General features: G+C 60.7%; 1 protein-coding gene and 1 long non-coding RNA gene across 5 annotated transcripts in view; one reads left to right on the forward strand and one right to left on the reverse strand.

Moving 5' to 3' along the window:
- Positions 1-6: 6 nt before the first annotated feature.
- LOC147349422 (uncharacterized) lies at positions 7-6,982 on the forward strand. 2 transcript variants are annotated; one of them, XR_015149824.1, is made up of 3 exons: positions 7-145; positions 1,102-1,195; positions 6,807-6,982. It is a non-coding gene; the product is annotated as an uncharacterized LOC147349422 (long non-coding RNA). The 2 variants fall into 2 exon arrangements; XR_015149823.1 differs by lacking the exon at positions 6,807-6,982 and adding an exon at positions 3,227-3,766.
- CSPG4 (chondroitin sulfate proteoglycan 4) overlaps positions 3,439-18,482 on the reverse strand; it is a 35,757-nt gene continuing 20,713 nt past the window's right edge. The window contains exons 3-11 of one of the 3 annotated variants that reach the window (XM_086363914.1): positions 14,681-18,208; positions 13,334-13,522; positions 13,040-13,123; positions 12,542-12,718; positions 10,738-10,936; positions 10,524-10,658; positions 10,258-10,424; positions 6,460-6,643; positions 3,439-6,183 (exon numbers count right to left, since the gene is read on the reverse strand). In XM_086363914.1, coding sequence (XP_086220040.1) covers positions 4,349-6,183; positions 6,460-6,643; positions 10,258-10,424; positions 10,524-10,658; positions 10,738-10,936; positions 12,542-12,718; positions 13,040-13,123; positions 13,334-13,522; positions 14,681-18,208 — 6,498 coding nt within the window. In that variant the 3' untranslated portion in view covers positions 3,439-4,348. Of the gene's footprint in view, positions 6,184-6,459; positions 6,644-10,257; positions 10,425-10,523; positions 10,659-10,737; positions 10,937-12,541; positions 12,719-13,039; positions 13,523-14,680; positions 18,209-18,482 lie in introns of all 3 variants that reach the window. The other 2 variants (XM_086363915.1, XM_086363913.1) reach the window with 2 other exon arrangements.

Below are 18,482 nucleotides of genomic sequence, written 5' to 3' on the forward strand. Positions count from 1 at the left end.
GGTGGGCTGGGCATGCTCGGCATTAGCACTGCATGCCTGCTCCTGCCATGGAAAGACCCGGCGCTCTGTAAGGAGAAACGAAGCAGCCAGAGCCAGAGGCCCTCCCACTCTGGGCTCCCCCGCACCAGCCAGCTCACGCCGCTAGGTTGGGGCACACGTGGTGTGGTAGTTACTCACTGGCATGTCTGGGGCTCTTCAGGAAGGGCTGGGTATATAACTATTTGCATCTCCCACAGGATTTTTGACACCAAATGCCCTTGCCAATGCCTGACTAATCCCAGCGGTGATTACCCAGGGATGACATTAACTATGAAAGGACCTAGGATGGGACAGGGGCTGCAGAGAGAGGAGTCCAGCATGTCTGGTTCCCCCATCTTGGTTCCACTCACTTGCCAGGGCTCCCTCACATGTGCCAGCCAGGAACAGCAGACCCAACCTGAGAAGTTGGGGAGAGGCGTTGCTGCCCAGGTACCTCCAGCCCTTTAAGATCTGGAGTCTTCAGGGCCCAGAGGAAGATACTAACACCCTTGGCAGTTCCCATTGGTCAGGAGAGATTGGTTGTGGGGAAGGAGGACCATTTATCTTGCTTCCTATTGGAGGACAATGGTTCCATCTCTGTGGGTTCTACAGCCGCCCCAGCAACTCGACTTAAAGGGCCAGATCATAGAATGAGGAGAGGGGCTCAAAGGAAGCCCCCCCTTTTTTTTTAGCATCTAAGAGGCAAAACCACTGAGAGTGGTGGGCAAGGCTTCTTCTGAGCTGGGGACCTGGGCCCCTCTGTGCCCTACCCTGCTCCCCACACCCCTTTCCACCATCTTTCCCGCAGTGGGGTCACTTCCCCACTGTGCGGAAGTGAGTTCGGACCTGGTGCTGGGCCGCATGTCCCGGGTCCCACATGGCCAGCTTCTGGGACTGTGGGAGGACTATAGGCAAGGGGCACTCAACTCTGGAGTTTGTGTACCTGTAAGTACGTGTTTGTGTGTGTGAAGGGGATACATAGGCAAGTATGTATCTCTGGGTTGTGTTTCTGAAGGTCTGAAAGTACTCAGCTGTGAGCACAAGCCCACATTGTATGTGTGTGTGTGTGTGTGTGTCTAACAGGGTCAGAGGCTCCCGGACATTCCTGAGTGCTTGTACACAGGCTGGCTACTATTCTCAGTGCCTGGGAGGAACCAGCTCCTTAAATGAAGGAATGGTGAGTTATTTTGTAAAGTGGGTAGCAACCTCCTTAAGTTGGGGGTGCTTATCTGAAATCTGCAAGGGATTTACCTAATAAACTGAGGCCCCATATTTAGAATGGACTCTGAGGATGGCGTGCCAGTCAAAGACCCTCTCCCAGGTCCTGGCAGAGCCGCTGGCACAATGCCTGGGTGCCAGCCCACTGTCCAGCCCAGGCTTGAAGGAGCAAGAGCAGTATAGGCCTGTGCCAGCTCGCTGGGGGCAGGGCAGGCTGGGCCACGTGAACAGAGAGGGTGTCGTCAGGCCTCTTGGGGGAACCTGAGCCGAGCGAGATCCTGCCTGGCGGGTCTGTCACCTTCATCTCAGCTTACACTCCCAGGGAAACTGGCTGCTCTGGGTGGAGGCTGGCCCCAGATATCAGGGCCCCGAGGATGCAGCCTTGAACTCCAGAGAGAAGCAGACCAGAGAGTGGGGCATGGCATGGAGACGCCCTTGGCAGGGCCCCTGGGTGAGGCTGGCGTGGGGTGGATTGGAGAGGCCAGGCTTGAAAAGGAAGCTGGAGCCAGGACTTTGAGCTCTGGGTACAGAGGAATCTCTGCAGAGCTGCTACTTATAGGTCCTGGCCACCTTCCATGAGGGGGAGGCTTTCAATGTGGCAAGAGGAGCTGGCTGTGCTCAGGGTTCTGGTCTACCCAATGCAGGAGACATGAGACACAGGTTCGAACTCTGGTTTGGAAAGATCCCCTGGAGTAGGAAATGGCAACCCACTCCAGAATTCTTGCCTGGAGAATCCCCATGGACAGAGGAGCCTGGTGGGCTACAGTCCGTAAGGTTGCAAAGAGTCAGAATGAAGTGACTTAGCAAGCATGCATGGCTGTCTGCTGTGCGAGACTCTAGACAAGCCTCTTGCCCTCTTAGTCCCCCCGGGTCCTCTGGGGGCCCTTCCTGCAGTGACCTACCAGGATTCCAGGTTTCCTTCCCAAAACTTCTGAGAGTAGGGGAAGTCCTAGGAGGCTGGATGCTGAGATGTGAAGGGCATCGTGGGGAGGGGTGGTGCAGGGACAGCAGTGTGGAGGGGAGGGAATCTCCTCTCTTGTCCTAATTCCTGGTTCAGATGCTACAGATGTGGAGAACGGCAGAGAAGTGATGCTGCTGAGCTGCCAGAGGCTGGCTGGGGCCCTCCACCCCCAGTGCAGCTGTGCTCAGGTCCCAGACACCCCTCCCTTCACCCTCCCCTCCCCTGCCCTCCCACGTCCCCCCACAGCTCAGACCACTTTCCTGCTGCTTTTCTCCTGAGGACTTCAACCTGCTCCCAGGGCCTGGGCTCTTCTCTGGGACCTCGAATCTGTCTCCATTGCCCACGACCCTGGGAGACCCTCTGAAGGGAAAGGACCAGAGAGTGGTGGAAGCCCGTCTGAGGAGGCTTCGTCTCAGATCTCTCTCTGACTACAGGGACAGGTGACTTGCTGGCACACTTGCTGCTTGCTCTGCCTTTGGAAAGAAACTCTTGGTCCTCTCGTTGGAAGCGTTTGTCGTTTAGTCCCTCAGTCGTGTCCGACTCTTTGTGACCCCATGGACTGTAGCCTGCCAGGCTCCTCTGTCGATGGGACTGCCTAGGCAAGAATATACTGGAGTGGGGTGCCATTTCCTTCTCCAGGGGATCTTCCCACCCATGGATTGAACCCGTGTCTCCTCCAACGACAGAGGGGTTCTTTACCTTTGAGCCACTAGGGAAACCCTGTTGGAAGGGCAGAGACCAGCAGAAACCTTCCATGGGAAAATCTCCAGGGAACCGAGCAGATGCACCTGTGGGGTCCTCCTCTATCCCTCTCCCCATGCCCCAGCCTTGGGATCCCCAAGTCCCCCTCTCTCCCTCTCCCCATGCCCCAGCCTTGGGATCCCCAAGTCCCCCTCTCTCCCCATCTTTGCTGTTCCAACCTCTTGAGAGGTGGACAGAGAAACAAGGCTGTGGAGCCTCAAACTCAGGCTAAGACATCTACAGCTGGGGCTCTGAATGTTTCTTGGTTTTGTTTTTCTTTTCTTCAAGCTCCTTGGAGAGGGCCTAGCTTATCTCTACCGAACCAAAGCCCCATCCCACAAAGACTGGCCCACCTGCTCGCACAGGTGGAGGCAGAGGAGATCTGAAAGGCTCCAGGAGGTGGAAATTCAGGCCCCATCTATCCTGGTGACTGGCCTGGGGAAGTGCAGCCTAGTGTGGACAGGGGCCCAGTGCATGGTCAGAAAAACAACACACAGCTGTCCAGAACCTCTGAAGCACCTTTTATCCAGGCCTCACAGAGCCCAGTGCCCCCAAGTACCCCCACCCCCAACAGTCCTCAATGGGCACAGGCATTGCAGCACTCCAGGGCTTGAGACCCTGTATGCTCCCCAGCCCAGCCCTCTCTGGGGCCACAGACCCACTTTCGCCTAGCCATCAGCCCATCAAGGTGGGGCCTTGGGAGTGAGCTGGCCTCAGACCTTTCTCCATCCCTTACCCCAGGGGCTCCATCAGTCTGGGCTGGCTCAGCACCATGTTAAATAGCTTCCTTGCAATCCCCCTTAAATAAAACCATCCCAGAGCAACCCACCCACCTGGTACCCTGGCTATATGATTCCACTGCTTATGCTTTTGAGAGAGTAGGGGGGACCCTCTCTTCCTGCCCTCTGCTCCAGGGAATAGCATCTCCCTGAAAAACCAGGGGAAGAAGTTTTCCTCCCCATCCTGGGGCAGAGATGAGGGGAGGCCTGGCACGGAGTGGAAAATCCAGGAATCCCCATCTGTCCCCGCCATCCCTCTCTGTTCCTTGCCCTCTTAGCAGCCTAGGTCAAGTGTGACTTACCCAAGGTCACAGACCCAGGACTCAGAGTCCTGCTCATCTAGGAGGTGGCTCTAGTTTTGATCACCCACACTAGCTCCAGGGCAGGGGACTGACTCTGTTCTTGGCCCCTTGCAGTTCTCTTGGCCAGAAGTGAGCCGGAGAAGTTCCAGCTCTTGACTCCACTTGGTCCTGGATCCCTGGGCCTTCCTCCCAGCACCCTCCATACCCTGGTGTCCCCAGGACTCTCTGGCCCAGGGGAGACTCAGACAGCACCAGGGCATGGGAGCAATGGGGCCGGGGCCCGAGCAAGCCTGTCCCTGGCCCAATCGGCATCTGGCCCAGGCCAGGCCTCACACCCAGTACTGGCCGTTCTTGAGGGCAGGGTTGGCTGTCCGGCAGAACTGCAGCAGCTCGGGGTCAGGCTGGCCCCCCGGTGGGGGCCCCTGGCCAGGCACGGCCGTCAGGGGGATGGCCTGGCCTGGTTCCACCTTGCGGAAGGTCTCGGCGTCACTGGCCAGGCCGTTTCGGGGCTTGGCGGTCAGCACCTGGACGTTGTGCTTGCCTGTCTTGTTGCGTTTGCGGAGGTAGAAGAGCAGAGGCACGATGAGCGCCAGGAGCAGGAGGACCAGGCAGATGGGGATGATGATGCTGAACATGTTGGCCTCCAGGAAGCCCAGGAAGCCCCCGCTGGCCACGGGGGGCACGGGGCTGGGGGTTGCTGGGCTTGGCCCGCCTGTGGGGGTGCCGCTCTCTGGCTCCCCGGCTTCGGTCCGAGCAGCCTCAGGCAGACTGAGCAGGGCCACTCTGTAGGTCCGGGCTGCGTTGAAAGGCTCCGTGGCAAAGTCCAGCGAGGCCACAGCGGGAGGGACACCCCTTGCCCACAGCTCCAGAGTGAGACTGTCGCCCGTGGGGCCGGGAGAGCTACCCTCTGGCCTTCCCACCTCCAGCCCCAGCCGTCCATCCTCAAGGTCCCGCTGAGTGAACTGCTCCACAAGCTGGCCGCCCCGCGGCTCTGTCCTGGCCCGGGGCACTCGTACCACGCGGCCGTGCCGGGGTCCTGCCAAGAGCCGGAAACGCGGCACACTGCCCGTGCGGTTGGCCAGCTCTCCCGCATCTAAGACAGTGGGGTCCAGGCGCAGGGTGGCACCCTGGGGCCACGGCCCACCTGTCCACACATGCAGCAGAGCCCTCACGGTGACGTTCACCGTGGCAGATGCGTTGGCACCCCTGGCCAGTGCCAGGATGCTGAACTGATCCTGAGAGGAGGAGAAGTTGGTGAAGGCAAAGACCACGTCTCCTTGGTCTACCTGGAGCTGGCTGAAGGCTGTGGCAGGCTGCCCGCCCACCAACAGATGCCCGTAACGGGGCCCCTGGGTGAGGCGGTAGGCTGCGTCCGGCTCCTCCCGATCGGAAACCACTCGGAGCTGCTGCCGGCTCAGGGAGGAGCGCCCTAAAGCTTGGGGCACCTCCAGGGGTGCCCGCAGCTGCACCTCAATGGCTGAGGGAAGGACGTCCACGGCCAGGGACATGAGCAGGGGCGGGCTGGCCCCGTCGGACACGCTCAGCTGGAACACGCCCACCACACTGCTCCCGTTGGCCACGAATACCAGGCGTCCTGCATCCACGTCAGCCTGCGTGAAGCGGGTCACCGGCCCCGGGCTGGCCCCCGCCAGGCTCAGGAAGCCGTTGTGGGGGGCCCGCTGCACCTCATACTCAATCTCTCCGGGAGCGGAGTCTGGGTCCACCACGCTCAGCTGGGCCCGGGAGACAGGGCTACGGGAGCCCCGGGTGAGCCGGAGCGGGATGGAAGCCTGAGGCTGCGGCGGCCGCTCATTCACATCGCGCACTGTGATGGCGAAGACCTCTGAGGTCTGCGGTCCTACCACGGAGGCCCCCGCCGGCCCCTGGAGGTGGGCGCGGAAACGGAAGCCATCCTGCTGGGTGCCCCCGCCTCCGTGGGCGTACACCAGCTGCCCTGTGGCCAGCTCAGACTGCAGGAAGTGGGGCCGCCCGGCGTGGAGGGGCTCCTCGGACACCAACAGCTGGCCCCGCGTGGGGAACTGCGTGATCTGGAAAAGCACGTCGTGCTCCAGGCGTCGGGGCGATGGGATGCTGGCCAGGAGGTTGGCAGCGTCGAGGGCTGCGGTGGTGATCTCAGCCCTCTGGCCTTCGGAGACCCAGAGACCTGGGGACGGGACACAGGCTGTGAAAGTCCCGTCCACCGAAGGGAGAGCCGTGGACCTTCAGACCAGAGTCTTCAAGGCCGGGATGTCCCTCCCTGCTTAGACCAGGCACCCCAGCCTGGGGCTCCGGGTCCCATGAGGACCGGTATATATCCCCCTGCTCAGCCCACCTGCCCATCCTCCCTGTAATGTACCAGGCCCTCAGAGCTGACATGAGCTGCTGACTTTTGGCCTTGTGCCCTCCACCCCCAAATCTGCCAGCCCATCATGCTGTTCACCTTTGTTCCTCCAGAGGCGGCTGGGGCGCTGGGGACAGGCAGCCTCGAAAGTCACGGTCACGGCAAGGGTGGCGACCATGTCGGGGGCAGGGGGTGAGGACAGCTGGAGCTCCAGGGCGTCATGGGCCTCCCAGAAGGGCTCGGAAGGCATCTCGTGCTCATACAGAATGTTCCCAGCATATACCTGCAGGGACACCCACTGGTTGGATGAGATCCTGCAGGGCCTGGAACCCCCTCCGAGGCTGGCACCAATACAGGGCACTGGGGTCTCCCTGGCAGACACCCAGAGCTCAGCCACCCTCGCGGCTCTCCCCAATGTGCCTCCGTCTATGTCTCCATCAACTCAGGGGGTCACCATAAAACTGTCACACGACAGTGAAGAACTAGGCTCTGGATCCGGACGCCTCTGTCAAATCCCAGCTCTGCCACCTTGGGTGAGTCACCTCATCTCTCTGAGCCCCTGGGAAAGCAGTACTCTATCTGTGCTTCTCTCCACAGCAGTTCGGTCCTCTTTTGTATGAAATCCCTGTCCCTCTTCCCTACTGAAGCCGCGGCTTCTACCAATGCCCATCTTTTTCCCACGGCGTCAGTGTCCCCTCAAAGGCATCAGTCCCAATCATTAGGTAACTATGCTATCCACCCATCTTAAAGAAGAAACTTCTCCTGACTTTACTTTTTACACCAACATATGTTCTTCCACCTTTTAGGCTCTTTGCAGCAAAAAGCCAGAAGGAATAGTCTATACTCTCCCCTATGCGGTCTTGAGCACACCCCCCCCCGCCGACTTTGGTTCCTGCTGTTGCCAAGGGGACCGTGGCCTCCATGTCACTGAATCCAGAGGCCAGTTCTCAGCAGCCCTGGACACAAGTGAGCGGCCCTTCCTCCAGCCCACCCGATGGCTTCCACGCAGTTCTGCTCCCTTGGTTGACCTCCAGCTTCACTAGTTGCTTCTTCACAGACTCTCCTACTGGTCCCGCCCCTTCCTCGCCCGCTGCGCCCCCCCCACCCCATGTCTGTGGTTTGGCCTTGACACTCTGCCTACAGGCACTACCCACGTGCTCTCACTGGGTCTCACGTCCTCAGATGCCAGCCATGAGACGACCCCTTTATTTGTCTCTCCAACCCCAGGCTTTGCTCTCCTGAACTCCAGGCTCATAGCTACCTGCTTCCTGGGCAGCTCCACTGGGATGTCTGAAGGACATCTCAAACTCAGCATATCCGAGACAACCCCTGACCTCCTCTGCCTCTCCCAGCCTTCCCACTGCGGAGGGCATGGCTCTGTTCGTCCTGTGGCTCGGGTCCCCAGACCCTGAGTCACCCCTGATTCCTCGCTTCCTCTCTTACAGTGTCATCTCTGGCCTGGATCATTGCTGGAGCCTCCTAACTGTGTACTGGCTCTCTCTCTGCCCACCACGCATGCGTGCTAAGTCACTTCAGTCGTGTCCAACTCTTTGCAACCCTATGACCCTAGCCCGCCAGGCTCCTCTGTCCATGGGGATTCTCCAGGCAAGGATACTGGAGTGGGTTGCCAGGCCTCCTCCAGGGGATCTTTCTGACCCAGGGACTGAACCTGGGTCTCTTAGGTCTCCTGGATTCACAGGTGGGTTCTAACACAGAAGTCAGGGTGAGCCTTTAAAAATCTAAGTTGGGTTCTGTCAGTCTTGCTCAGACAGTGCAATGGCTCACCACCCTTTACCTTCAAAGACCCTGTGTGACCCGTTACCTGCGACCTCACCTCCTCCCTCTCCATTCCAGCCACGCCTGCTGTTCTCTAGGGCCAGCTGTGTGTTAAACACCAAGGAATAGTCTCCACTTCCATCAAGAAATCCACTCCCTCCCCTTCTAATCCCAATGTGTCCTCTTGGCTTATCTTTTGTTTTCCCCTTTTAGGAGACACAGGGAACTATTTTCCTTCTCGTGGAAAAACAGGACTTGTGCAATAGTGCGAAGGAAGCCGACTGGGGTCACAGTGTGTGGGAGGTTCGAGGCTTCCTTCTCACTGTTGCACCGGGGTTGTGGTGAAGTGGGGCCCCCTGCCTGGTCAGGAGGGGGAGGAGAGCTGGAGGTGCTCTTCAGAGGCTGTCCGGGAGAGGGGAACACAAGCTTTTTAAGAAACTGGAAATCAGGTTGCGTGTGGGTGAAATACCCCAACGGTTCTATCTTGATCACTAATTTAAAACTATTAATTGCATGCGCAAGCCAAATAAAACACATCTGCGGGCCAGCTGTGGTCCACAAGGACTGCCAGCTGTGACCTCTGGCCCGGGGCTGACCGATGAGCAGGAAGGAAGCAGAGACCCTCGGGAGCTGGGTGGTGGGAAGCTGGAGGTCTGAGTACACGAGGTGCTTGTGGGTGGGGGGGCTGTCCGGTTGGGGATGAGGCAAATCACAGGCGAGGTGGGGAGGGGTTCCTGACCTCTGGGAACCAGCAGCATCCTTTGCTGAAAGAATCTTGGACTAGCAATCCGAAGGCATAGCCCCGGGATGGCTTCTCCCTAGCCATGGGATCTGAATAAGGTCCCTTAAGTCCCTTGACCTCTGTAAGCCTCAGTTTCCTTATCTGTAGAATGGGGACACCTGGTCCCTGTCTTCTCTCCACTGCCCCCGGCTAAGAGTACTGCGCCACCATGGCGCTGTCAGATCCCACCCAGTTCTGCCCTGCTCCCTTCACCAAGGGGAGGGTGTGTCTGCCTCAAAGCCTCCTCCAGCTTCCCTGGGTGGCGCTGCCACCCTGGCCCCCTGGTGGCCATTCAATCTAGTCCACAGGGTGGGGGAGGGGCCTGAAGTCCTCCTCCTGCTCCACCCCTCTCCCTGGGCATCCCAGGGATTCAGGGTGCACAGCTGGCCTGCTGAATATTTAATTGTGGGGAGAGGTGGGAAGGGGGGCCATAGCAGATGCTGGGAGCACAGAGAACCCCAGCCTGGGGGATGGTGATGTGAGAGACCTGAGAACCTCTTCCCACCCTCATTAAAGTTCCTTCCTGCCCTCATGTGTAAGACATTCCCCCCACCACCCCCCGCCGCCACAGGGAGAGCCTTCAGGGCGAGCCAAGGCTGCCCTTGAATGCTGGGCGCCTCCTGCACTTACAGGGACCTTAATTTAAATGATGGCTGCTGGCCTCACTGGCCCAGGTAGCACAGAGCGCTCTGGGACCCCAGCAGAAGCAGCCTGGTGGTCTGCCTCTTCCCATGGCTGAGAGTTCTAGCTTTCACTGGTGGCCTCTGCTCGGGGGCAGCTGTGTCCTGAAGCTGCCCTGAAGCATGGATGGCAGCTTCATCCCCAGCTTGACTTACTCAGCTGCTTGTGTCCACTCGTCTGCTTTCAGGACCCACCCTGCTTCTTTCTGGCTCTTCACCTGAGCCCCGGGCTCACATCTCTGCCCACAAGCCCACCAACTGCCTTCATCCCAAACTCTACCCACCCCAAACCAAACACTGTCCCCCACCAGCCACTGGGGTGTCTGGTGTATTCTATGCAGTATACCTTTGCCCTAGTCCCCTAGGGTCCGAGTGCAGTTCCTCCTGGAAGCCAAGTCTGAGAACCTGATCCCAGGAGAACCAGGGCCCTAGAGCCCTGGTCTCCTGCATCCTTCTTCCTTCCCCTGGAACACTAAGCCCCATCCCTCCCCCATCCCCCAGCCTGGCGGCTTCTGGAAGGTGAGGCATGCAGGGCCTGGACCATGGCGGGCCCAGGGAGGCTGGAGCTGGTACCCGTGCCCACAAGTGTGTTCAGGGGGGCAGTGGGCCTTAGACTGGATGGAGTCTAAGCCTCGAGTGGCTGAAGAGAGCGGCCCTTACCTCTGCCTGAGTGAAGTTCTCCAGGGCCTCCCTGGTGCTGCCCCGCTGGGTGTGGAAGAGCCGGCCAAGCTGGGGGCCCCGCAACACCCGGTAGAGCAGGTGGTGGGGGTCAGTGCCCGCACTGGAACTGGCTCTCAGGCTCTGGCTGCTGAGCGGCTGGACGGACCCTGCGAGAGGCCAAGGGGGACTGTCGGCCTCTGACCAGGAGGCAGGGCCAGACCCGTGGCCGCTGGGGAGGCAGAAGGGCCCTGGTGTGGCTCACCCACCTGGGCAGACGGTCAGCGTCCGGCTGCCCTCCAGGGAGAGGAGCAGCTGCTTCTGGGCCGTCACCCGGAAGAAGTGTCCCGCGGAGCTGTGCTCGCCGTCAGACAGGCTGAAGCGGAAGCCTCCGTCCAGGGCTCCTGGGACAGGAGGGGAGTTGAGCCTCGCCGGCCCGCGCCGGCACCCAGCCTCGGGGCACCCCCACCTCTCGGCGCCCACCTCTGTGTGAGAAGAGCACGAGCCCGCCATCGAGCTGGGCCTGGGTGAAGCTGTGGGTCTCGGTGCCCGGCGCCGTACTCAGCACCACCCGTCCGTTGCTGGGCCGCTCCAGGGTGTAGACCAGGTCCTCAGGTCCAGAGTCGCTGTCTGTGCCCCTAAGGGCCTCCGCTGGGATGGGCACCATGGCCCCCTCCCACATCTGGGGATACAGGCCTGTGAGGGATCTGATCCCACCAAGCCTACCCACTTCATTCCTCCCTGGCCTGGAGGCATCATCAGGGCTCCAACCACACTGCCATCCGGGGCTCCCCCGCACAAAGGGGCCCTCCACCCCATTCACTTTCCCCTGTTGGCCCAAGGTTCCCACGCCCAGGCTCCCTGCTCTCCATCTGCCCTAGTCCAGCTTGTCCCTCAGGGCCAGCTCATGTACCCCTACTCCAGGAAGCCACCAGCTTTCACCCATCAGAGAGTCTCCCCACCCTGACCCACAGCGCCACTTCTGTGGCTCACCGGCAGGGCAGGGGTCTCCCTTCAGACCCTCCATGGTGAATCTGGGCAGGGGCACAGGATGGGAATCGGATCAGGATACTTAGAAATGGGCTCCCCTTCCAGGTGAAGGATGGGGTGGGAGGCTTGGTGAGCTGGAGAGGCTGGCGGCAGACCACTGCCTTGCAGCACTTGATGGGGGCGCAGGTGCTCTCAGAGCAATCACGAGCCCCCAGCCCGGTGGGTGAAGGCTTCCTGGGTGCAGGCAGCCCCTCCCCATGCTCAGAGTAAAGGGGAGATCCCACAAGCCTCTCTCCTGTTAGCAGGACAGGATCCTATTCCGAGGGTCCTGTTGGGTCAGCAACTCATGAGCAGTATTGGGGAGGGGGTACCTAGAAAACCAAGCACTCTGGGGTTTCCTCTCCCAACCCAAGGCTGACCTCAGCCAGAGCTCTGGAAGGAGGGCGTAATGTATAGACCAGGCCTTAGCACAGGGCTCCTGGTACAAACACAGTGGACAGCACCACCTGGTGGTGAAATGGCACACAGCACCATCTGACTGTGGTCTCCCGGCAGCCCTCTGCCTGAAACCTACCCTCTGCAGGCCTCCCCGGCACCGGGCTGTTCCCCACAGGTACATCCTATACACCAAAGATTCTCATGTCACAGGCAGCCCAAATCGGCCCTCTTCTGAAATCTTCCATAGCTGCTGCTGAGCCAGAGGCTATACCCTAGAGGTCAGCATTCAGTGCCCTGCCCGTTCGCTATCCTGCTGTGTGGCCCTGGTCAAGCCACACTCTTTCTTTTCCATCGGTGACTTCCACTGTGACCCTGGAGAAGTCCTGTCACCTGTCTGGGCCTCAGCCTTCACCTCTGCTGGATGGGGACCCCACTATCCTGCAGTAGTGTAAGAGTCAGGGGATTGGGGGGTCCAGCTGTGGCCTGCACTTGCTGGGGGTGGAAGTGGGGAGCAGTTGGAGTCCACCCCTAAGGGTTTGAAACAGTTTTCCTCAAGAGTCCTGGTGCTGAGCCAGAGCAAAAGCTTCCTGATGAGGGTGAGTCCAGGGAGCAATGGGACTAAGCTCATGTCCATTCACAAGGCTGTCTACTGCATTTGTAAGTGACCAATTACAAAGCCTCACAGCTGTGTTCTATTTTCAGTGCAGTAGCTCTTCTCTCCTCCCAATAACCTAGGGTGGCATGGGGCAGGATCCCCATTTTACAGAGGAGGAAACTGAGGCTCACAAAAGGGGAGCTCGGTGCTGGGCCTCTCTGGTGGGGACGGGGACAGCGGGAGGCGGTCCTACAATGCTCTCACCTGCAGGCCTGTGTTTGTGGTGAGGATGGGGGGCTGGTCGTTGACAGGCAGGATGGTGATGGTGAGGACCACGGGGTGGCTCTGGCGGTCCATCTCTGAGGCGTTGGCCACCAGGACAAAACTGTCTTCCACTGTCTCGCTCCCATCATGCACGTAGCGGATCAGCTGCTGTTCCACCTGTGGGCAGGCCCCGGGCCGGAGGTCAGGCCCCAGCAGGCCTGAGTCCCCTGGTGGGTCTCAGGCCCAGCACCCTTCATGCCCTGCCTTTGGGCACGGGAGACTGACTCCTTCAGAGCCTCTGCTTCTGCGGGCAGTGAAGGGGACCGTCATTTCTCCCAGAGTGAAAGAATGATGGAAATGGGGACACTCATTTCTCTCTGCTGGTGAAGGAGGGTGAGATGAGGTGCTCTGTAAATGTGGGCTCCTGCCTCCTCTCCTTGCATACCCTCAGACTTGGCCCCCAGAGCTGGGCTGTACCCTGGGCCTCCCTGACCGTACCTCTCTCCAGGAGAAGGCGCTGAGGCTCCCGTCTTGAGGTCCCTCCTCTCTCTGCAGGGCCCCATGCCGGGGCGGCTCCAGCACCTGCAGGAGGAGGGCGGGCAGCGTGGGGAAGTAGGACCCCGCGATGCGGAGCAGAGGCGGGGCCAGGGTGCGGGCCCCGCCCTCCGGGACACTGAAGTTCTGTGCCTCCAGGGGGATGGCGGCGGGCAGCACCTCCAGCTCCACGCGGACGCCCTCGAGGGGAGCACCCAGGCCTGAGGACACATCCAGGGAGAAGGTGTCGCTCCAGACCTCAGGACGGGAGTGCAGGTACAGGACCCTGCCCGCATCCACTGCCTCCTGGGAGAAACGGTTCACGGGGTCCAGGCTCGGCGGCTCAGCTGCCACGGCGCCAGGCGACAGCATCACCAGGTAGCCGGCGCTCGGCTGGGTCTTCACTGAGAACACAATATCCGCTGGTGGCACTGCCTCCTGGGCTGCCTGGTTATCAGAGGGGTCACAGGGGGAGCCTGTTGAGGCCTCTGAGACACACACACACTCTCTCCGAGATGTACACAACCACATGGCCTCAGGTTCAGTGACACGGACATACAGTCTTACCACATGCCAATGTGTGCCCCCAGACACGTATGTCACACACGGATATACACACTGACTGTCCATGACATGCTATTGCCACCAGAGGGCGCCCCATCCTTCTGCGCGACCTGGATTCCTACACTACGGGGCTCTTTGGAGCTTGCAGACCCGAGTCCAGTCCACAGCCTGGAGGGAAGGTGCTCCCTCATCTGATGACCCAGTCATAACAGGCTACACACCACCCCAAGCTCACAGCTCACATGTTTTATTCTGTCCCCCTGCCTGGAAGACTGTCCCCCTGCTCCCTGCTGTTAAACCCCAGACTCTTCAAAGCCTAGCTTTTCAAAGCTGCCTTCTCCTGGGCAAAGATTTCCAGCCACCAGATATGTTTAGTCACCATCTGCCCCGAAGTCTCGACAGCCTCAAAAACCACAAGAGGCTCAGAAGCTGGCAGCTTATTCTCAGTAGGAGAATAAAGCCCAGAGAGGGCAAGCGACTGGTGTGAGATCACAGAGCAAGGCAACGGACCTACTGGATGGCCTGTGGTTGCTCAGTGAGGTTCCTGGGTGGTCAGTGGCCCTCAAGGCCTGGTCTGAGGCACAGGAAAAGAACAGAGGACACAGGAGCTGGCTGGCAGGATGGGTGTGGGGGGAGCCAAACCTGTCTCTAAGGCCTGTAATCCTCAAAGTCCGCACCCGTCAAAACCCTTCAGACAGCCTACTCCTATTAGAGTGCAGATTCTCAGGCTCCAAATCAGAGTCTGTGGTCTGGGTAGAGCCCAGGAATCGGCATGTCGAGCACAGCGTGTACACGTGTGCATGTGACATGTGGAGGGATATGCAACCCACAGGCAGCCGTGCACACTAAACACTGTCCAGAAACCCTCAGGCACACAACATACAGAGGTACAGGCACACACCCAAGGCACATACACACACCTGGCCCAGAAGCCACCACAGTTACACCCCAAACCATCCAAGCAAGCATGCCTGCCATGATTGCTCGGGTTAGGGGCCGTTTACTCGGCCCAGACCCCTGCTCAGGCCCCCAGCCCTTTACCTCCAGCAGGTCCCTTCTGATTTCAGCTGCCTCTCCCTGGAAGACGTAGATCTTCTTGTGCTGGACCAGGTGCAGGGGGGCCACTGGCCCCTCGACGGCAATGGTCACTTGCAGGGTGGCTTCTGTGTGCACAGGCCCTGCCTCCACAGAAAAGGCCAGGGTATCACGGGGACTGAGGCTGCCGTTGTGGTTGTAGAGAATGGCCCTCTCCAGCAGGTCCTGCTGGGTGAAACTGGTGACTGGCTGGCCGGCCCGGAGCAGCTGCCCCCAGCGTGGACCGGCTGTGACCTGGTAGTGGACCTCATCACCACTGCGGATATCTAGATTGGTGTCCAGGGGGAGCACGTCTGTGTCAATGGTGCCCTGGCCTCCTTGAGGGACCACCAGGCCAGAGCCATTGGTCACACGGAGGTAGGGTTCTGAGGCCTGCACTTCGAGCAGCGCGGTGGCCTGGTGCTGCCCGTCGGACACCTGCAGCTGGATCCAGCCGCGGTCGGCCCCTGAGTGTACAAACAAGACCCGCCGGTTCCTGAGATCCTCCTGGGTGAAGCGGTATATGGGCCGAGAGGGCTCGTCCACAGCTACGATACTGCCAAAGAGGAGGTCCTTGCGGGTCAGCACCAGCTGAGCATCTGCAAAGCCAGAGTCGGCGTCGCTGAAGGCCACATCGTCCGTGGTCAGCAGCCGCTGCCCGCCACGAGCCACGTGGAAGATGCGGCTGATGGTCTGCACAGGAGCGTGGTCGTTCACGGGCTGGATGGCCACGCGGAAGACACCCCGTACCTCCTCCCAGGCCATGTCACTGCTGCCCTCGCCCTGGCGGGTAGCCACAAAGGGGATGTCATCTTCTGTGGTCTCGGAGTTGTCATGCTGGTAGACCAGCCGGCCGTGCAGCAGGTCCTCATTGGTGAAGGATGTCACTATGGTGGCCTCATCTTGTGCGTCTCGCCACACCAACCTGCCGTGGCGGGGTCGCTCCATGACCTCGTAGAGGTAGTTGGCGCTGTTGAGACTCTTGACAAAGAGGTGGTCAGCAGAGAGGACGCCCTTCCCGCCCTCGGGCACCGAGAGGAGGACATTGGTGAGGACGGGGGCGTCCGGATCACCGCCAATGTGGATGGGGAAGGTGTACAGCGGGGAGAAGTGCGGCGGGGCTGTGACACGGAAACGGAAGGCGTCCTCAACTGCCTCTGAGGCACGAGCTGTGGCCCCATAAGTCACCTGGCCAGCCCGCAGGTCGTCCTGGGTGAAGCTCTGGCCGTCTGACAGCCGCGTGCCCTGAAGCTGAAGATTGCCCTTCCTGGGGGCCTGAACCACCTCATAGTGGAAAGTGGTGGGGTTCAGGCCTGCCTCCTCCAGGGTGGCCTCCAGGTGGGCTGTGGTGAGGGCCTCCTGCTGGGTGTTCTGGGTGTGCAGCGGCTCCAGCCGCAGCAGCCGCACGGTGGCTCTCTGGATCATCACTGGGAAGGTCAGATTGCTCAAGGCCTCCTGGCCCACCTGCACCTCCAGGGCCACGCTCTCCACTGTGTCCTCAGCGTGGTGCTGCGGGTCGGTGCTCAGGTACCTTATACGGCCCTGCTCCACGTCCCGCTGGTGGAAGGCCCGTGTAGATCGCCACTCGGTGCCCTCTGCCCCGCCTGCCCCCTGCTTCTGCAGCTCCCCCAACCGCAGGGCCCCGGTGACTCGGAACAGCACGCTCACATCCTGCCCCACGGCATTGGTCTCCACCGACAGGTTGGCAGGCAAGACGGGTGCAGCGAAGCCCTGGGCCAGGCGCAGCCCCGTGTTGTGGAGGACTTGAATGGCTGGCCTGACGGCCACCACCTTCAGCGTGACTGGGGGGCTGGCTTGCAGCCCATCGCTGACCCGGAATGTCAGGTCTGGGGCGGGCCCGCCGCGATGGACATAGACTAGGCTGCCTGCCTCCAGCTCCCGGCAGGAAAACTCGGTTGCTGGCTCCCCGGGCTGGTCTCGGCGCTCCACGGGTAGGCCGGCGGGGGCACCGAGGAGCTGGAAGGTGAGGCCCTCGCAGACGGAGTCTGGGTCGTAGGCCTGGAAGACCTCTGGCCCCAGGGGCTTCTGAGTGTGTTCCAGGATCACCATGAGGCTGCCGTGCGGGAAGATGACGCGAGGTGGGTCATTGACAGGGTTCACCTGAATGGGCAGGATGTATGTTTGGCCCCTGCGAAGGCAGGAAGGCACGGCCCCCCGAGATGTCACTGACACCTCGAGCACCAGCTGGTCAGAGGGGTCCTCGGAGCCATCGTGGACGAAGCGGGCCTTGCGGTTCACCACGTCCAGAAGGGTGAACATCTTCCGTGCCTGGGCGCCCGGAATGTCCAGTTCCAGCTCGCCGTGACGGGCCCCGCGGCTCACACTGAACAGCACCTGGGACTTGCGCAGCTCGGCCTCATTCAGGTCCAGTGTGGGCTGCACGTGCCGCCACTCCAGCCAGGCTGTGCCGCCCTCAGCCACCACCAGCGGGCTGACGGTCAGCAGCTGGGTGAAATTGGCAAAGACCGGGGGCAGCCCCGGTTCTGGCACGCAGGGCACGGGCAGCTCCATGGCCGACCACACCTCGGGTGCCAGGGTGGAGAAAGCTTCGTATGGGCCATAGGCGTCCTCCTCGTACTCGTCTTCCTCTAGCCTGCAGCCAGCTGCCATGTTGCGGGTCAGCAAGGCTTCCCGGAGCCCCTGCCTCTGACCGTTGACGCTGAGATCCTCCATGCAGCCCAGGAGGGAGACGTTGACAGCCAAGCCCAGGCGGTGCTCTTGGAGGTGGCGAGAGGCCTCGGCATCCAGCCCCCCGAGGAGGAGATTGCCTCTTGGCTCCAGGTAGCTGAGGACCCCACGGTTGGAAGTCCGTGTGGGGTACTGGTCCACGGAGATTTCCAGCCGGTGAGCATCCACGTGGACGCTGACCTCGTGCGGCTGCCCATCGGCCACAGGCATGCTGTTGTGGAGCAGTACGGTGCCCTGGCCCTTCTCCACCACGGCCCGCAGGTGGCCCTCAAATATGTCCACGTAGATGAAGTCCCCCTGCCGGCCCCCGGCCTGGAAGGCCAGGGGCGCCTTTTGGCTCCGTGTGGTGAGTGTAAACTCCAGGGTGCCTTCATGCCGAGTGCCCCAGGCAGGGAAGGCGGCCAGCGAGTAGGGCCCAGAGAAGCCCACGGCCACATCGTCACCAGCAGAGAACTCCTCGGCACAGCCCTCAGGCACATCTGCCGTCAGCGGCCGGAGGAGGCTGCGGCCATTGAGGGTGGCCGAGTGGAGGCAACCCCGCAGGGGTCGGCTGGCTCTCGTCAGGTAGGGCAGGTCAAGGCTCCCCGTGCCCCCCAGGAAGAGCCCGTAGGGGACCTCCAGGGGAGTGCCCTGGACTGGGGCTGAGGCATTCAGGAGCCCATCGACTGACAGCAAAGCCCAGCTGTCTGACACGGTCAGTTCCACGATGTGGGGGACAGAGTCGCTCAGCAGCATCTCTGCCGGGGTCTGCACCCTCACCTCTTCCTGGCCCAGGAGAAGTCGGACCTGAGGAGACACGGTGGGAAAGGAAGCAGATTGCAACCAGCACTTCTGCGGTAAAAGCGTAACTGGCTCCCCACACTTGGGGTCCACCGAGCAGAGGGCCTAGGACAAGTGCTTCTCAAGCCAGTCCCCTCTTTCCTGCCAGCTCTTTACTCATCCCCCAAACCCTCCCCAAAGTGATTTCTGAACCAGGCCTGGATGGGCGCAGGGGACCCTGATGTGAATCAGATGTGGTCCCTGCCCACGCAGACCTGTCACACAGCAAGATGCTTTCCTA

This window comes from Bos grunniens, chromosome 21 (genome assembly GCF_055505025.1).
Source record: "Bos grunniens cultivar Pamir isolate PY7600 chromosome 21, Bosgru_T2T1.0, whole genome shotgun sequence".
Taxonomy (NCBI): Eukaryota; Metazoa; Chordata; class Mammalia; order Artiodactyla; family Bovidae; genus Bos; species Bos grunniens.